The sequence below is a fragment of the Sciurus carolinensis genome, chromosome 2, assembly GCF_902686445.1.
Source record: "Sciurus carolinensis chromosome 2, mSciCar1.2, whole genome shotgun sequence".
NCBI lineage: Eukaryota > Metazoa > Chordata > Mammalia > Rodentia > Sciuridae > Sciurus > Sciurus carolinensis.
The window spans coordinates 84,559,093-84,577,129 of record NC_062214.1 but is presented as its reverse complement, the minus strand read 5'-3'; the positions used below and the strand labels follow the sequence as shown (position 1 = coordinate 84,577,129).

Sequence of the window (18,037 nt, the reverse complement as noted above, 5' to 3'; positions counted from 1 at the left end):
TGGACTGTCCTCTCCCTTGCAATGATGAGACAGGGATGCTGCCTCGCTCCGGGGGCTGCTGCCAACTGCATTCTCACAGCCCTGCCTGTTGCTATTTTCTCTTTCCCAGTGCCCTGGGTTCCCTTCTGCTGCTTGGACTCCAGCTCGTCTGCCCACAGCACTCCACTGAACACAGGAAGGTAGGTCATGGCCATCCTGAGCCCTTTTTCCTCTGTCAGAAGCCCTGGAGTCACTCAGGTTACCTTCCTGAGTTTTGTTCTATTTGGAGGTGAGTCACTGCTGGTTCTAAGAGGAAGCACCATTTCCAAAATATTCACCAAGTCTCCCATCCTTTTTAAATCCCTGGAGCTTAAACTCAGAGCTGGTGCCCAGAATCAGTCTCTGACCAGAGGGCAGCGCCAACTTTGCTCCTTGTTCCTAGAAGGGACAGTTAAGGAGAGGACAGTGAGAGCAGACGGAAGACACTGGAAGGGCTGGGAGAGAACCACTGAGGGAAGTGGGAGCTTTTACTCTTCCAGCAGCACCTTCAAGGCCAAGGACATGGGAAGATTGGAGAGAGCTGTGACTATGTGAGAGGCCCTAACTGGGAGCCATGATCTTTGGTAGAGGCACAGAGCCCCTGCCACTGGTGGCCAGGCAGGGAGGGAGCTGGCCTCCTCCTTCCTCTTACCCCATCTCCTCCTGTGCTGGTGACTCTGGCCATATCTGATCAGAAGACAGAGAAAAGAAACCCCTGCTGCAGTCCCCAGAGGCCAGCCTCCTGGTCACAGGGCTGGGTGGAGAAGGGTGGACGGAGCCCTGGGAGGGGCAGATGGAGAGTACTGGGCATGCGTCCCCTCAGTCTCTGTGTGCTGCACAGTGAGTGAGCTCTCCACCGAGGCTCATCACCTGATGATGTCCCACGACCCAGCAGCTGTGTGACCAATGTTTCCTTAGAAATAGATGATGATAGGACTCAGAGGATGTCCCCCAATCTCCTTGCTACTGGGATCTCCTGTGATCTACCTGTGAGGAAATCCAGATTTCTGAGAGGAGAGCAGCCATTCATATCTAAGCAGAAATGAGGTGCCTGGATCCTTTCATAGGGGAATTCCAGGGGAGATGGGACTCAAAGGAAGGGACCACATGTTCTGGTTTGGCTAGACATGACCCTTCCCAGAGCAGTTCTTGGTGTTCTTGGTGTTTATTCTAATTCTTTTAGGTCAATGGATTATGTTCTGGCTCTGTTCTTCCAGGAATAGTCCTCTATTGTTTTGTATCCCCCACTAGGAATTGGTTCCATGAAGGTGGAATCTTACTGGTCTCATTCATTGCCATAATCCCAGTCCTGGAATAGAGACTGGCATGTTGTAGGTGCTCAATAAAATACTTGTTTAATGACTAACTGACCAAATGAATGGAAAACCTAGCCAAGGTCTAAGCAGCATTTGCTAGATTTGCTTGGAAATTTATATCACCCTTACTCCATCGCCTCATCTCCATTCATAACTTCAATAATTAAAAAGGACCACTGTTTGTTTTTATTATTAAGTTATATTATTTATTCATGTTTGGAATTATTGTGATTGTTAATAAGTGACTCCTTGTACCAACATTCTTTTATTTGTTGTCACTCAAATAGACTCTTTTAGCTAAAAAAATTTTATAAGTGATCAATATATTTTGCTGTCTCTCTTCCAAGTTGACCTGAGTGATATAGCTAGAGCAAAAGTTCCCTTCATCCTTCTTAAAGTGTTCTGAGAAATGGTAAAAAAAGGTTTGAGTTATTTAGAATGTTGAATTAAAAAACTGAGCAAAAAGTATCACATTTTTTATGTAGCACCTTCTTGTTAAAATATTATTAAAAACTTTTCAGTGGAAGAGTTTGAAAATTTTTTTGCAAAATCATTTATAGATTTCTTTATATGGAGGACATACATTTTAGAACAGGTGTTGAATATAATAAATATATGCATTTTGGCTGCCAAGGTCATTGCCGTTTATCCAGGCGAAGAAAGCATTCAATCCCTTCTTGGGTGGTGGATTTCTTTTCAATATTTTTGGAACTTTGTAGGACTGTAGCTGTCATCCTGGCAGCGGAAGCATTGCTGGCAGTAGTAGCATCAATTTATTCTAACAAGATGAGAAATTAGAAATTAGGCAATGCTTTTTCCATAAAGAACTATTTAATATTTTAGGATTTCTGGACTGTAATGTCTGTCACAATTACTCATCTCTGCTTTTGTAGCTCAAAGTCCACCAGAAACAATATGCAAATGAATGAGCATGACTGTGTGCCAATAAAACTTTATTTGTAAAAACAGGAGGTTTTTTTTTTTTTTTTTTTTTTTAACAAACCAGCCCCTGCTTTCCAGTCAGGACAGAAATAAGTTAACTGGAATTATATATGTTTTGGAATTTGGAGTTGGAAATATTTTCCTCCTGGGACTTTAGGAAACACAAAGGAATTGGGGGAAAGTATATATTTTTCATTAATGTAAGATTTATGATTGGTAATTGTTTTCATTACTTAGATATATCATAGTTGAATTCTTGCTGACCCATTGTTTTGTGATAAAATCTACTCCCAGTCTTTAGCAGAGAGCAATGGAAAGATTAGAATATCATTTATGGAACTTCTTAGGGGACAGCATTCTTAATTTATGTATATTGTAGTTTAGTATGTATATGAAAAGTAGCTACTAAAAGACAACTCTTCTCTTCCCCATCACAATGCTGTGCCCAGCCTTAGCATATGGAAGCATTTCCATAGTGTAAGTGACTCTGAGGAAAAGATATCATTTGCAAATGCTGTCAAGTAAACTATGCATTTCTCAATGCTGCTCAGGTGACTGGATACAGCTCTGTAAAACTGTCCCACAATAGTGCAGGCAAAGAGGACCCTGGTACAGAGTATAAGTAGTTCTTTCCAGATGTTTCCATCCATAAGTCCTCCCCTTACTCCTGTCATATGAATAGTATCACAACGGATTGCTCAGCCTCCATTCTTGGTGATTAATTAATGACACTTGGGAGATGATTATATTTTCAAAACTTTTCATGGCTTCATTTGTGGATAAAGTGAGACCAAGAGCATAGAAAAACAAACAAACAAACAAACAAACTTGGCCAAGACTTTAATAAAAATCATAGGAAATTAGTTAGGGAAAATATGTAGATGGTAGAAAGCTTTTAAATTAATGAAACTTTTGGACTGCCTGCCCTACAGACACTAAGTTGCTTTAAAAGTCATAATGTGTGTGGCCAAAACACTCTGTACAGAAAAGAGTTATGAAACATTGTTTCTTTAGCTACTGTAAATAGAAATGCATACATTTTAATCACAACTGCTCAGCTTTTAAGTTTACTTTTCAAAAATTATAAATGTGCATGCTTACTATAGAAAATGTAGAAAATGTTGGAAACTAGAAGGAAATAAATACTCACTGCCAGGGCCACTAGCCAAAGGGAACTGCTCTTCAGCATGTATTTATAGAAGCTTTCAAACAAAGAGAACAGAGACACTACAGAATGAAGTAAGGGTGAAGTAAAATATTTGTTTTGCTAACTGATAAGCAGGTCACAACGCAAATAGCAGAGGACCTCGTGATGGGTCACAGCCATGATTAGCGCAGTAGGATGTGCAACCAGTGACTTTAAATTGCCTCTTGACAGTGTCTCGCAGTTGGATATTGAACAGAAAGCCTGCAGAAGAGCAAAAAGACGTTTTAGGTTACACAAAGCTTGTCATTATTGCTGCTGTACTCAAGAAAAGGAAAACCAATAAATGCTTCTTGAAGAAAAATATCAGAATATCCTCATGATTTGAGGTAGATAAAAACTTCTTTCAAAAGACACACAAAGCTCTAACCATAAAAGAATTGAGGATTTTTAAAAATTGAGACACATATTTAAAAGAGTAAAAAGATAAAACCACAGACACAGTAAAGATAATGATAATATATTTGATAAGGGATCTGTATTCAGAATATATAAACAACCCCTCCAGATCACTAATAAAAAGTGAATCGATCCAATATAAAATAGAGAAAAGACTTGAGAGTAAACTGTTCATGTGAAGGGATATCCAAGTGACCAATAGACACAGGAATATGTGTTCAGTAGATTATTAGTCTTTAGGTAAATACGAGTTAAAGTCTCAATATAACACCACCAGAATGGATAAAATGAGAAATAGTACTAAGTGTGATGAGGATAAAGAGCCATAGGAACTTTCATACATTGCAGGTGGGAGTTTAAAATTGTAAACCACTTTGAAAAACAAGGTAGCCTGTCATCGTGAGGAGCACTCCTTATTCTGCAGCCTGGCTTTTCTACTCTGGGTACTTACCCGACCCTCCTTCTCCACAAAGGAGGAAGGCATAGATTCATGTTTTAGTCAGCTTTGTAATCGCTGTGACCAAAAGATTTAACAAGAACAATTAGAGGAGTAGAGTTTATTTGGGACTCATGGTTTCAGAGGTATCAGTCGTTAAGACAGCCCACGCCGTTGCTTTAGGCCAGAGGTGAGGCAGAACGTCATGGTGGATGGGTGTGGAGGAGGAAAGTGCCTAAGGACATGGTGCCAGGAAGCAAGAGGGACTGCTGTGTTCACCAGTGAACAAAGTATAAACCCCAAGGGCATGCCCCCAATAACCCACCTCTTCCAACCAGACCCTACCTGCCTACAGCTAACACCCAGTTAATCCATTCAAGTGAATTAATGCACCGATTCGTTTAAAGTTCTCATAAGCCAATCATTTCACCTTTAAATTTTCTTGAATTGTCTCACACATGAACTTTTTGGGGCTACCTTATACTAAATCATAAAGATTCATGAAAACATGCATAACAGTGTCCATAGCAGTTGCATTTACAATAATTCCAAACTGGAAACAACTTATAAGTTCATCTGCAAGATGAGACTATCAAATAGCAATGACATGATAACAACAAAAATAAACTTGTTTCCAGCAAAGATGGAGCATCATGGGTTGGGTTTACACTTACACTTAAAACATGATCACAATGACCAAGATAGAACAAAAGGAACAAAATATACCCTCTCACCTGGAACAACCAAAAACACCCTGGTAATATGTATGAAACAATATTTTTCAAGACTGTGGAATTCAGGCAACAAAAGACAGTGATTACTCAGAGATAGGAAACCAATGAATTGATTCCTAAATGTTCCCAGCTTGCTGCCTTGAGAGTTTTCTGCCATCAGTGCAGTGGGCAGGGAGTACTCCAGGCAGAACCTGTTGGACTCCTTGAGTTACACCAAGAGAGTGAGAGTCTGCAGCACAGAGTACCAGAGAGGAGAAAACTTCACAGAGAGAAGACTGCAGAGTTCCTCTGAAAAATGGATCCACAAGGATGTAATACAGTACTGATCAGTACATGCATGTAAGAAAATGGTTCAAGGCTGGGAAATAGTCCTCTGAAGGAGTGAAAGAGAGCAGTGCCTAGCATTTATGCAACACCAGGCATAGTTACTGTTCTCAGTGGTCAGACTTTAAAACCCAATCTAGGAGACACTGAATAGAGTAATGAAATAGTGCTGGCATAACTAACCTTAGCCTGTACATTACTTATACCTGACTAACAAATCATAAAAGCAGTATTGAAAAGGTCTGTTTGTTTCCTAGTAATTTACTGTATGCTAGCACAAAGCTCAAGAGTATAGGGATATGAAAATACCTAGCACCAAGCAAAGCCAAAAAACAAGATGTCTAGCATTTAGTCAAAGATTATCAGGCAATGTGCAGAAGCAGGAAAATATTAACATTCTTCTCCATATGAGGAGAATAATCAATCAACTCTAACCAATTCAGAAGTGACATATACTTTAGAATTTGAAAATAAGGATATTAAGTTATAAGAACTGTATTCAATATATTAAAAAAATAATTAAAGGCATAGAATTTTAGAAAAATACCCAAATCAAACTTTTTGAAATGAAAAGGACAGAACCTAAGATGAAAAATACATTGGATGGCATTAACAATAGATCAGATATTGCAGAAGAAAAATAAGTAAGCTTGAAGATCTAAAAGGAAACTCTCAAGAGAGGAAAATGGCTGCGTAGAGGAGGTTGCTTTCTAAGCTACTCTATAGTGTGAGACCAAAATAGCTGATAAACAGCTTATCAGTGGGATGGGTGAAAGAGGAATTTCACTGGGATTTCATACTGGCCATCCAGAGCAGCTTGGGGACTCAGGAAGTTGGCTATGACAAATTAAAGAAAAAAGTTCACCACTGGTGGTGGCAACTGCTAGAGCTGACCCACCACAGGCAAAGTTGGGAGGGGGATTAAGGGAAGCTGCATTTCAGGGTATCTTAGAAAAGAGAAATCTGAGATCAAGGACACTGCTGGACTGATCCAGAGGCTATATTGCACAGTATCCTCATGTGGGAAAGATGCCTCATATTTCCCAGTTGTCTGCTGCGAACCGAGGCAGGAGCCATCTTGCCACCATGCTGTGTTGGCCAGTGACTGTGGGGACTAGGAGCTGGGAAATCTGAACTGGTTCCAAAAAACAGACCTGGTAAATGCCTGCCCCACAAACTAGACTGTGCCTAAGAGACCAGGGTAAAATCAGGCATGGAGAGTGTTTTACCCAGGGAATACAGGTTCAGGAGGTCTAAGAGAGCCTGATTCCATCCCCACATTTAAGTCTGATAGCCGACAGGACCAGCTGGCCAGGTTGGGAATTCGAACAGGTGGGTGGGTATGATTGTGCTTGGAGATAAGACCTGGGAGGCCAGGAAGGGCAGGGTCCATGGATGGCAGAGGGGCAAGGAATTGACTCCTCTACCTCACAAGTGGAACCAAGGGGATACTCCTAGGGTGAAGTCTCCCATTATGGAAAGACAATGGCAGAGCCCTGGAGGTACACTGATTTAAGATCCTCAGACCAATAACCACTCAAAAAATCACCTGGGCCTAACTAGACCTAAGCTCTGCCTTCAGAAGCTCCACCTATGGGAACTCCTCTCACAGAACTCTATAGAGACCCCACCATGAGACTGGAGCAGACAACACTCTCCAACCCACCCCATTATATACTGTTAAGAAGGGAAGCTGAGAATTTCTGAACTCTAAGTGGCAACTTGATGAGCAATGCAGAGAGGAAGGATTTGATAATCTGCAGCCACTACTGTTCTGTGCAGTACATACCTTTAGAAGAAACAGAAAGAAACACAATGAACATATATTCTCATCAACAATTTTTGACCTCTGCAATGGAAATGATTTCTTAATTTTTTTCATCAAGAACCCAGTTTTTTCTTGTTTCCTTTTTCTTTCTTTTAATTTTGTGTGTGTGTGTGTATGTGTATGTACTGAATGGTTCATGGACATTTATACATATACATATTTGTTGCTTTTTTTCTCATTTCTAGAATTTTTTGAAGATAGTTATTTTTCATGGCTCTGTCTTTTGAGGACTAGGGTTTAGGGTTAGTATATTTTTATTTTTGTATTGATTTTCACTTGTCTATTTATCTTGATTCTTTTCTTTTGCTAGCAAATTCTATTTTCTGTTTCATTCTTCCTTTATTTTTTACTTCTATTTTTCTCTCCTCCTCCCTCATAAACATCACGTCCTATGTCTTCTGCATTCTACATGTTCACCTTTTGATATTGGAAACTCTTACAAGCTTGCTGTTTTTACTGATGGTAATTGCTGATCATATCATTTCTATTTATTGTGTCAATTAACATTGTAGATGTCATAGTAGGAACTAAGTATTTAGTTTAATGCTGTATATTGTTTGTATTGGTTGTTGTTATTTGTCTCCCCCTTAACTGTGAGGTACTGGAAACCTTCAGGGATACTATAAGTTCATTGGGTAGAAACTCTGTTGCTTCAGATCCATACTGATAGAAGGGTAGACACAAAAGCAAAATGAAAAATCCAGGAGGTTGGGGGCGGAGGAGCGGGCGAGCCGGGCGCTTTATCTCGGTTTGCCGCTGGGCTGGCGACGTTGCGGGCCCTGGCCCCGGGACGGCTTTCCCTGCCGAACTTCCCATCGCCGTGCAGTGACAGCTGCCCAGCCCGGCCCTCTTTGCCAAAGTCCCGCAGCCCGGCTGGGGCCCAGACAAAACAAAGGTGAATAAAGAGAAAATGTCTGTAAGAAATCGAATGTCCAAGTCCAGTGAAAACCCTGAGGAAGATGAAGACCCGAGAAACCCTACAAAGGAGTCACTAGAGACACATAGAAATGGTCGAATTGACATAAAACAGTTGATAGCCAAGAAGAGACAGTTGGCTGCAGAGGCAGAGGAATTAAAGCCACTTTTTATGAAGGAAGTTGGCAGTCACTTTGATGATTTTGTGACAAATCTCATTGAAAAGTCTGCATCCTTAGACAATGGTGGGTGTGCCCTCACAACTTTTTCCATTCTTGAAGAAATGAAAAACAACCACAGAGCTAAAGATTTCAGAGCACCTCCAGAACAAGGAAAGATTTTTATTGCAAGGAGATCTCTTTTAGATGAGCTGTTTGAAGTGGACCACATCAGAACAATATATCACATGTTTATTGCCCTCCTCATTCTCTTTATCCTCAGCACACTAGTGGTAGATTACATCGATGAAGGAAGACTGGTACTTGAGTTCAATCTCCTGTCTTATGCTTTTGGTAAATTTCCTACTGTTGTTTGGACATGGTGTATCATGTTCCTATGCACACTTTCAATTCCCTATTTCCTGTTTCAACATTGGGCCAATGGTTACAGCAAGAGTTCTCATCCAGTGATCTATTCTTTTGTCCCTGGCTTGATATTCATGGTCTTCCAGCTTGGAATTCTAGGGTTTGGACCAACATATGTTGTATTAGCATACACACTACCGCCAGCTTCTCGGTTCATTGTTATACTTGAACAGATTCGTTTGATAATGAAGGCTCACTCATTTGTCAGAGAAAACGTGCCCCGGGTACTGCATGCAGCTAAGGAGAAGTCAAGCACGGTTCCAACACCCACAGTCAACCAGTACTTGTACTTCTTGTTTGCTCCTACCCCTATCTACCGTGACAGCTATCCCAGAACTCCCACTGTGAGATGGGGTTATGTTGCTATGCAGTTTGCACAGGTTTTTGGTTGTCTATTTTACGTGTACTACATTTTGAGAGACTCTGCGCCCCCTTGTTTCAGAATATCAAACAAGAGCCCTTCAGTGCTCGTGTTCTGGTCCTGTGTGTATTTAACTCCATCTTGCCAGGTGTGCTGATACTGTTCCTTGCTTTTTTTGCTTTTCTGCATTGCTGGCTCAATGCCTTTGCTGAGATATTACACTTTGGTGACAGGATGTTTTATAAGGATTGGTGGAACTCCACATCATACTCTAACTATTATAGGACCTGGAATGTGGTGGTCCATGACTGGCTATACTACTATGCCTACAAGGACCTTCTCTGGTTTTTCTCGAAGAGGTTCAAGTCTGCTGCCATGCTGGCTGTCTTTGCCATATCTGCTGTGGTGCATGAATATGCCCTCGCTGTTTGCTTGAGCTATTTCTACCCAGTGCTCTTTGTGCTCTTCATGTTCTTTGGAATGGCTTTCAACTTCATTGTTAATGATAGTCGGAAAAGGCCAATTTGGAACATTATGGTCTGGGCTTCCCTTTTCTTGGGCAATGGAGTCATTTTGTACTTTTATTCTCAAGAATGGTATGCACGTCAGCACTGTCCTCTGAAAAATCCGACATTTCTGGACTATATCCAGCCACGTTCCTGGACTTGCCGTTATGTGTTTTAGAAGCCTGAACTGTTTCCATCCTCGTCACTGAAGATAGGATATTCTGCCTCATCTGGGGACAGCTGTATTATTTGGACTACTCCAGCCTTTACAGATGGCTTACTCCGTTCCTAGCTCTCCTGGTGCTGGATTGTGGAAGTTCACTGGAGTCTTGTATGCTTAAGAGGACTCCCCCCCAACCCCCTCCCCCTTTTTGGGAGTAGGGAGACTTACAGCTGAGGTAATGACAGATTTTTGCTGGGTCATCTCGGTTTATGTCTTGGTAATTATATCTGTTTATTCCTTGACTTCATCCGATCCGATACTAAACATGATTGTTTGACCACTGAGTTAGCCAAAACACTTAGGAAGAAGTTATTCAAAAATATCTCTGGCTTAGAGTTTTTTTTCATACATGTTTTTGGAAGGTATTTTAATTAAACATGCAATTGGAGAAGAAGGAAAAAAAAAAAAAAATCCAGAGAACAAACCTTCCCAAACAACCCAAATAGCCTCAATAACAGACTCCATTGACACCACAGTGGAGGAAGTGTCAGAGAAGGAATTTAGAAAGTTTGTAAACTGATCTATGAGGTAAAAGATGATGTAAGGAGTGAAATAAGAAAATACAAGAAGTGAAATATCACTTCAATATAGAGATAGAGATTCTGAAAAAGAACCAATCAGAAATCCTTGAAATTCAGGAATCAAAAAACTAAAATAAGTAGTCACTGGAAAGCATCACCAATAGACTAGACCACTTTGAAGATAGATTTTTCAGGTCTCAGAAACAAAGTATATAATCTTGAAAATAAAGTTGACCACAGAGAATAGATGTTAAGAGACCATGAACAGAATATTCAAGAAATATGGGATAACATTAAAAGACCAAATTTAAGATTCACTGGGAGAGAGGAAGGCTCTGAAATATAAACTAAAGGAATGCATAATATTTTCAATGTAATAGTATCAGAAAAATTTCCAAACTTTAAGAATATAATGGAAATTCAAATACAGGAGGCCTATAGGACTGAAAATATATAAAACTCACAACAGATCCACTCCAAGAAGCATTATTATGAAAATACTTAACATACAGAAAAAGTATAGAATTTTAAAAGCTGCTAGAGAAAAATAACTGGTCATGTTTACAGGTAAACCAATCTGGATCTCAAAGAATTTTTCAACCCACACCCTAAAAGGAGGTCTTGGAATATTATATACCAAGTTCTGAAAGAAAATGGATGCCAACCAAGAATACTATACCCAACAAAAGTAAACTTCAGAAATGAAAATGAAATAAAATTATTCCACAATAAATAAAACTAAAATATACTTAATAAAATATTTCATGAAGAAGAAATGAAAAATAAAAATGAAAACCAGCAGAGGGAGGAACTACGTTAGAAGAAGTCAATCAAAGGAGAAATGAATTCAAATTAAAAACTAGATATAAATCAAAATGACAGGAAAAAAAACTCTCAATAATAACATTGGTAAATGATCTAAACTCATTAAACGAAAGACAGACTGGCAGTTTGGAATGAAAAACAAGACCCAACAATACAAGTCTTTTACTGATGTCTCCAAGAGACTCACCTCATAGGCAAAAACAACCATGGACTGAAGATGAAAGGATGGGGAAAAGAACCTATCATTTGCATGGATCTCATAAACAAGCAAAGGTTGCTGTTCTCATATTAAATAAAGCGGACTTCAAGACAATATTTATCAGAAGAGAAAAAGAGGGTAATTTCATATTGTTTAAGGGAATAATACAAAAACAAGAAATAATGACTGTAAATATTTATGCCACAAACAATGGAGCATCTATGTATATCAGACAAATCTTTCTCAATATTAAGAATCAAATTACAGCACAGTAATGCTGGGCAATTTTAACAAGCCTCTCTCATCACTAGATAGATCTTCCAAACAATAAATAAAGAAGCTATAGAACTAAAAAATACAATTAATAATTGGACTTAACAGGCATATATAGAAAATTTCATGCATCAGCAACTGAGTACACGTTCTTCTCAGCACCATATGGAACATTTTCTAAAATAGTCCATTTCTTAGACCACAAAGCAACTCTTAGTAGATATAAAAATATAGAGAAAATACCTTGTATTCTATCAGATCATAATCAAATGAAATTAGAAATCAGCAATAAGATAAAAATGGAAACAACTTTAACAACTGGAGACTGAATAATCCACTATTGAATGAGGAATGGATAGCAGAAGAAATTAGGGGTAAAATAAAAAAGTACTTAGAAGTAAATGAGAATAGTGATACAACATATCAAAATCTAAGAAAAAAGTTCTAAGAAAAAAGTTCATTGCATTGAGCACATACATTAAAAGAGTAGTAAGATACCAAATAAATAATCTAACATTATATCACAAGGCCCTTTAATAAGAACAAATCAACACCAAAATCAGTAGAAGACAGGAAATATTTAAAATCAGAGCCAAAATGAATAAAATTGAGGAAAATTTTCAAAAAAATCAACAAAATTAAAAGTTGGTTCTTTGCAAAAAATAAATTGACAAACTCTCAGCCAAAGTAACCAAAAGAAAGAGAGAAAAATTCAAATTACAACACCAGACCTGAACTTATACTACAGAGTTACAATAATAAAAACAGCATGGTATTAGCACCAAAACAGATATGAAGACCAGTGGAATAGAATAGAAGACCCAGAGTCAAACCCACACACATACAGTTATCTCATACTAGACAAAGGCACCAGGAACATACATGGAGAAAAGATAGCCTTTTTGATAAATGGTGCTGGGAAAACTGAAAATACATATGTAGTAGAATTAAATTTAACCCCTATCTCTCACCCTGCAAAAAACTCAACATTGATCAAAAACCTAGGAATTAGACTGGAAACACTGCACCTACTAGAAGAAAATGTAGGCTTAATACTCCAACCTATCAGCTTAGGAACTCTCTTCCTTAGTACGACTCCTAAAGCCCAAGAAGTAAACTCAAAAATCAATAAATGGGATGACATCAAACTGAAAAGCTTCTTCATAGCAAAGGAAACAATCACAAATGTGAAGAGAGTGCCTAAAGAATGGAAGAAAATCTTTGCCACCTGCTCCTCAGATAGAGCATTGATTTCCAGAATGTACAAAGAACTCAAAAAGCTTAACACCAAATAGACAAATAACCTAGTCAATGAATGGGCAAAGGAACTGAACCAACACTTCTCAAAAGAAGAAATGTGAATAGTCAACAAATGTATGAAAAAATGTTCAACATTTCTAACAATTAGAGAATCGCAAATTAAAACTACGCTGAAATTCCATCTCATTCTGGTCAGAATGATAATTATCAAGAATACAAGTAACAATAAATGTTGGCAAGGATGTGGGGAAAAGGGTCACTCATACATTGTTGGTGTGACTGCAAATTAGTGCAACCACTATGGAAAGCAGTATTGAGATTCTTAAAAAAAAAAAAAAAAAAACACAACTAGGAATGGAACCACCATTTGACCCAGTTATCCCACTTCTCAGTATATATTCACAGGGTTTAAAATCAGCATGCTACTGTACTACAGTAATCTCAATGTTTATAGCAGCTTCACAATTCACAATAGCTAAGCTATGGAACCAACCTAGGTGCCCTTCATCAGATGAATGGATAAAGAAAATTTGGTATACATACTCAATGGAGTATTACTCAGACACAAGGAAAAATGACTTTATGACATTTTCAAGTAAATGGATGGACCTGGAGACTATCATGCTATGTGAAATAAGCCAATCACCCCAAACCATAGGTTGAATGTTTTGTCTGATATGTGGAAGCTAACCCACAATAATGGGTGTTGGGGGAAGAATAGAAGTTCAGTGGATTAGACAAAAGGGAATGAAGAGAAGGTAGGGGGATAGGAAAACAGTAGAATGAATCTGACATAACTTTGCTACATACATATATGAATACACCACTGTGAATCCTACCATCATGTACATCCATAAGACTGGGACACTAATTAGAGTAAGATATATTCCATGAATGTGTAATTTTATCAAAATGAACTTTATTGTCCTGTATAACTAAAAAGAACAAATAAAAAATTTCATATGCATCATTTAATAAATTTACCAATATTTAGTTCAAAATTTTTCTTTTTTTAATTGATTTTTTTATTTGTTCTAATTTGTACATGACAGTAGAATGCATTTATACATTTTGATAGATGATATATAAATGGAGTATAATCTCTCATTTTTCTGATTATACATATTGCAGGATCACATCGGTCATGCAGTCATACATGTACATGAGGTAATAATGTCTGTTTCACTCTACCATCCTTCCTACCCCCATACTCCTTCCCCTCCCTTCACTCACCTCTACCTAATGTAAAGTAACTCTATTCTTCTCTATACCCCCCTTATTGTGAATTAGCATCTGCATATCAGAGAAAACATTTGACCAATGATCATTTGCCCCTAAGTATTTTTTCAGTTCATCCTTGATTTCTTCTACTATCCATTTGTCATTCAATAGTGTATTATTTAGTCTCCAGGTGTTAGAGTATCTTCTATTTTTATTTTATCATTGATTTCTAATTTCAGTTCATTATGATCCGATAGAATAGAGGGTATTATGTCATTGTTTTCTATTTACTAAGAATTGCTTTATGGCATAAGATATGGTCTGTTTTAGAGAAGGATCCATGTGCTGCCGAGAAAAAAGTGTATTCGCTCATTGATGGATGAAATATTCTATATATGTCTGTTAAGTCTAAATTATTGATTGCATTATTTAGTTCTATAATTTCTTTATTTAGCTTTTGTTTAGGTGATCTGTCCAGTAGTGAGAGAGGTGTGTTAAAGTCACCCAGTATTATTGTGTTGTGGTCTGTTTGATTCTTGGAATTGAGAAGAGTTTGTTTGATGTACATAGATGGTCCACTGTTTGGGGCATAATTATTTACAATCATTATGTCTTGCTGCTGTATAACTCCTTTCAATAGAATGAAGTGATCTTCTTTGACCCTTCTGATTAACTTTGGCTTGAAGTCCACTTTATCTGATATGAGGATGGAAACCCTTGCTTGTTTATGCAATATATATGAATGATATGTTTTTTTTCCCATCCTTTCGCCTTCAGTCTGTGAAACTCTTTGCCTATGAGGTAAATCTCTTGGAGAAAGCATATTGTTGGGTCTAGGTTTTTAATCCAATCTGCAAGTCTGTTTCTTTTGATTGATGAAGTTAGGCCATTAATATTCAAGGTTATTACTGAGATATGACTTGTATTCCCAGTCTTTTGATTTATTTCTGACTTTTAATTTGATTTAGTTTCTCCTTTGATTATTCCTTTAGTTCCTCCCTTTGCCGGTTTTCACTTTTTTTATTTTACTTTGTCCTCATGGAATATTTTGTTGAGAATGTTCTGTAGTGCTGGCTTTCTAAATGTGAATTCTTTTTTTTTTTTTTTTTTTTGTTTGTTTGTTTTTGGGTGCTGGGGATCGAACCCAGGGCCTTGTGCTTACAAGGCAAGCACTCTACCGACTGAGCTACCTCCCCAGCCCCTCTTTTTTGTTTATCATGGATGCTTTTTATTTTATTTTCAAATTTGAAACAATTTTGCTGAATATAAAATTCTTGGTTGGCATTCATTTTCTTTCAGAGCTTGAAATATGTTGTTCCATGACCTCCTAGCTTTGAGGGTCTGGGTTGAGAAATCAGTTGAGATCTGAATTGGTTTTCTCCTATAAGTAATTTCCTTTTTTTCTCTCATGGCCTTTAAGATTTTATTCTTATTCTGTATTTTAGTCATTTTCATCATAATGTGGCTTGGTGTGGATCTGCTGTAATTTTGTACATTTGTGGTCCTTTAAGCTTCCTATATTTTATTTTCCATTTCATTCTTTAGTTTTGGGAAATTTTCTGATATTATGTCATTGAAAAGATTATGCATTCCATTGGTTTGTATCTCTGATCCTTCATCTATCTTGATAACTCTTAAATTTGGTCTTTTCATGTTATCTCATAATTCTTGTAAGTTCTGCTCATGGATTCTTACCATGTTCTCTGCATGGTCAACTTTATTTTCAATATTAAATATTTTGTCTTCATTGTCTGAGGTTCTGTCTTCCAAATGGTGTAGTCTGTTGGTGATGCTTTCCATTGAATTAAAGAGAGCATCAGTGAACTTTGGGATAACTTTTGGTGGCCTACTATATGTGCAGTTGCACTATCATAAAGAAAAGAAGTGGAGCGACAGAATAGTTGAAGGAATAATATTAGAAGATCTCCCAAATTAGATGGAAACTATGAACTGAATAGTATCTATGAATTCCAAGCCTTAGATATGTGAAGAATATGGCATCAATAATAATCAAAATGCTCCAAATCAGTCATAAAGAAAAAAATTTAAAGCCTCTAGAAGAAAAAGTCACATTAATTACATAGGAACAAAGTTAAGGATGACAGTAGATTCCTTGTCTTCTGTTGTTCATGTGAGTGGAGCAACATCTTTAAAATACTGAACAGATAAAACTGTCAAACAAGAATTCTATACCCATTAAAAATATCGTTAAAAATGAAAGTAAAATAAAGATAAATAAAATGCTGTATCACACTTACCATATAAGAATTGCTAAAGGAACATATTAAATGGACATATATGGATCCACACAAAAGAATGAATGACCAGAAATGATAACGACATTGGCAAATACAGTCATGAATCACTGGGATGTGTTCTGAGAAATGTATTAGGTGATTTCACCATGGTGTAGACATCATAGAATGTAGTTACACAAACTAAGATGGCTATGGTGTCACTAGGAGGTACAATCTTATGGAACCATTATTGTACATGTGGTCTGTTTTTGATTGAAACATCATTATGTGGTACATGACTATATGTAAGAATTTTTTATTTTTATTTAAATATCTTTTAAAGTTTGACTTTAAATAAAAATAATAATCATGTGCATAAGTAAAATGTATGCAATCTTAGTGTAAATGCCAGGAAAAGGCAAATGGAAATATAATATTGTAAGGTTCTTCCTACAATATATGTGAAATGGTATCATTTTACTTAAAGATATACTATGATAAGTCAAAGATATATCCTATATACTCTAAAGCAACTATCAAGTAACAAAACAGAACTTTTGCTCACAAGACAGAAAAAGGAAATAATTCAGAGTCCTAAAAATACTCAAGCAAATGGAGAGTCATAGCATGTTTATGGGCCAAGAAACTCAATATTGTTAAGATAACAATTTCCCCCAAATTTATTGATTTAAGATGATTCCAATAAAATTTTCAGTAGACATTTTTGCTGAAACTGACAAACTGATTTTAAAAACCTTGTGGAAATGCAGAGGGCCTAAAAAAAATAGCCAAATCACATTTCAAAAAGAAAAGTGAGATTGGAAGATTTCTCCTATATAATATTTGTCTTATTAGTTACAGCTATCAATATAGCATATTATTAGCATAAAGATAGACAAATACATAATGGAACAGATACGGTACAGAAGTAGATCTATGCCTGTATGGACAACTGATGTTTTATTTTTGTAGTATTGGGCATTCTACCACTGAGCTACATTCCCAGGCTTTTTTTATTTTGAGACAAGAACTTGATAAGTTTCTGAGGTTGGCTCAAAATAGTGACGCTCCTACCTTATCCTCCTGAGTAACCAGAATTATAGGTGAGTGCTTCTGTTCCTGGTACACAACTGATTTTTGATGAAGGCATAAAGGTAATTCTGTGGATAAAGGATAGTGTTTAACAACCAACAGTACTGGGAGAATTGGATATCCATATACAAAAAGTGTACTTCAGTCAATATTTTGTACAATAACATATACAAAAATTAAACTCAACATACTAGGAGTAGAGAAAATTGCCTCAATAAGAAAAGCCATATATGAAAAACCAACAGCAAACAACTAGTGACTAAAGACTGAAAGATTTCACTTTAAGAGCTTGGACAAGGCAAAGATGCTCATTTTTGTCATTTCTATTCAACACAGTACTGATAATTCTAGGAAGAGTCCTTAGGCAAGAAAAAGGAAGAAAAAGCATCCAAATTGTAAAAGAATAGGAAAACAATTTCTGGCCACAGATGACAATGTTCTTTTATTTAGGAAACTTTAAAGAATCCACAAAAAGCTTATCAGACCTAATGTTGTGGTTTGGATGTGAGACATCCCCAAAAAGCTCATGTGTGAAACAAAACAAGAACATGATTGGATTATAAGAGCCTTAACTCCATCAGTGAATTAATTCCCTGATAGGAATTAACTGAGTGGTAAC

General features: G+C 37.2%; 2 protein-coding genes across 2 annotated transcripts in view; both read left to right on the top strand.

Moving 5' to 3' along the window:
- Positions 1-18,037, top strand: part of Thsd4 (thrombospondin type 1 domain containing 4) — a 590,727-nt gene that overhangs the window by 53,151 nt on the left and 519,539 nt on the right. Inside the window, exon 3 of the mRNA XM_047539595.1 lies at positions 110-179. Coding sequence (XP_047395551.1) covers positions 110-179 — 70 coding nt within the window. The remainder of the gene's footprint in view (positions 1-109; positions 180-18,037) is intronic.
- On the top strand, positions 8,079-9,745 carry LOC124976730 (sterol O-acyltransferase 1-like). The gene is given in 2 exon segments (XM_047539597.1): positions 8,079-9,108; positions 9,111-9,745. Coding segments are annotated over 2 exon segments (1,632 nt in total). The 5' UTR covers positions 8,079-8,111.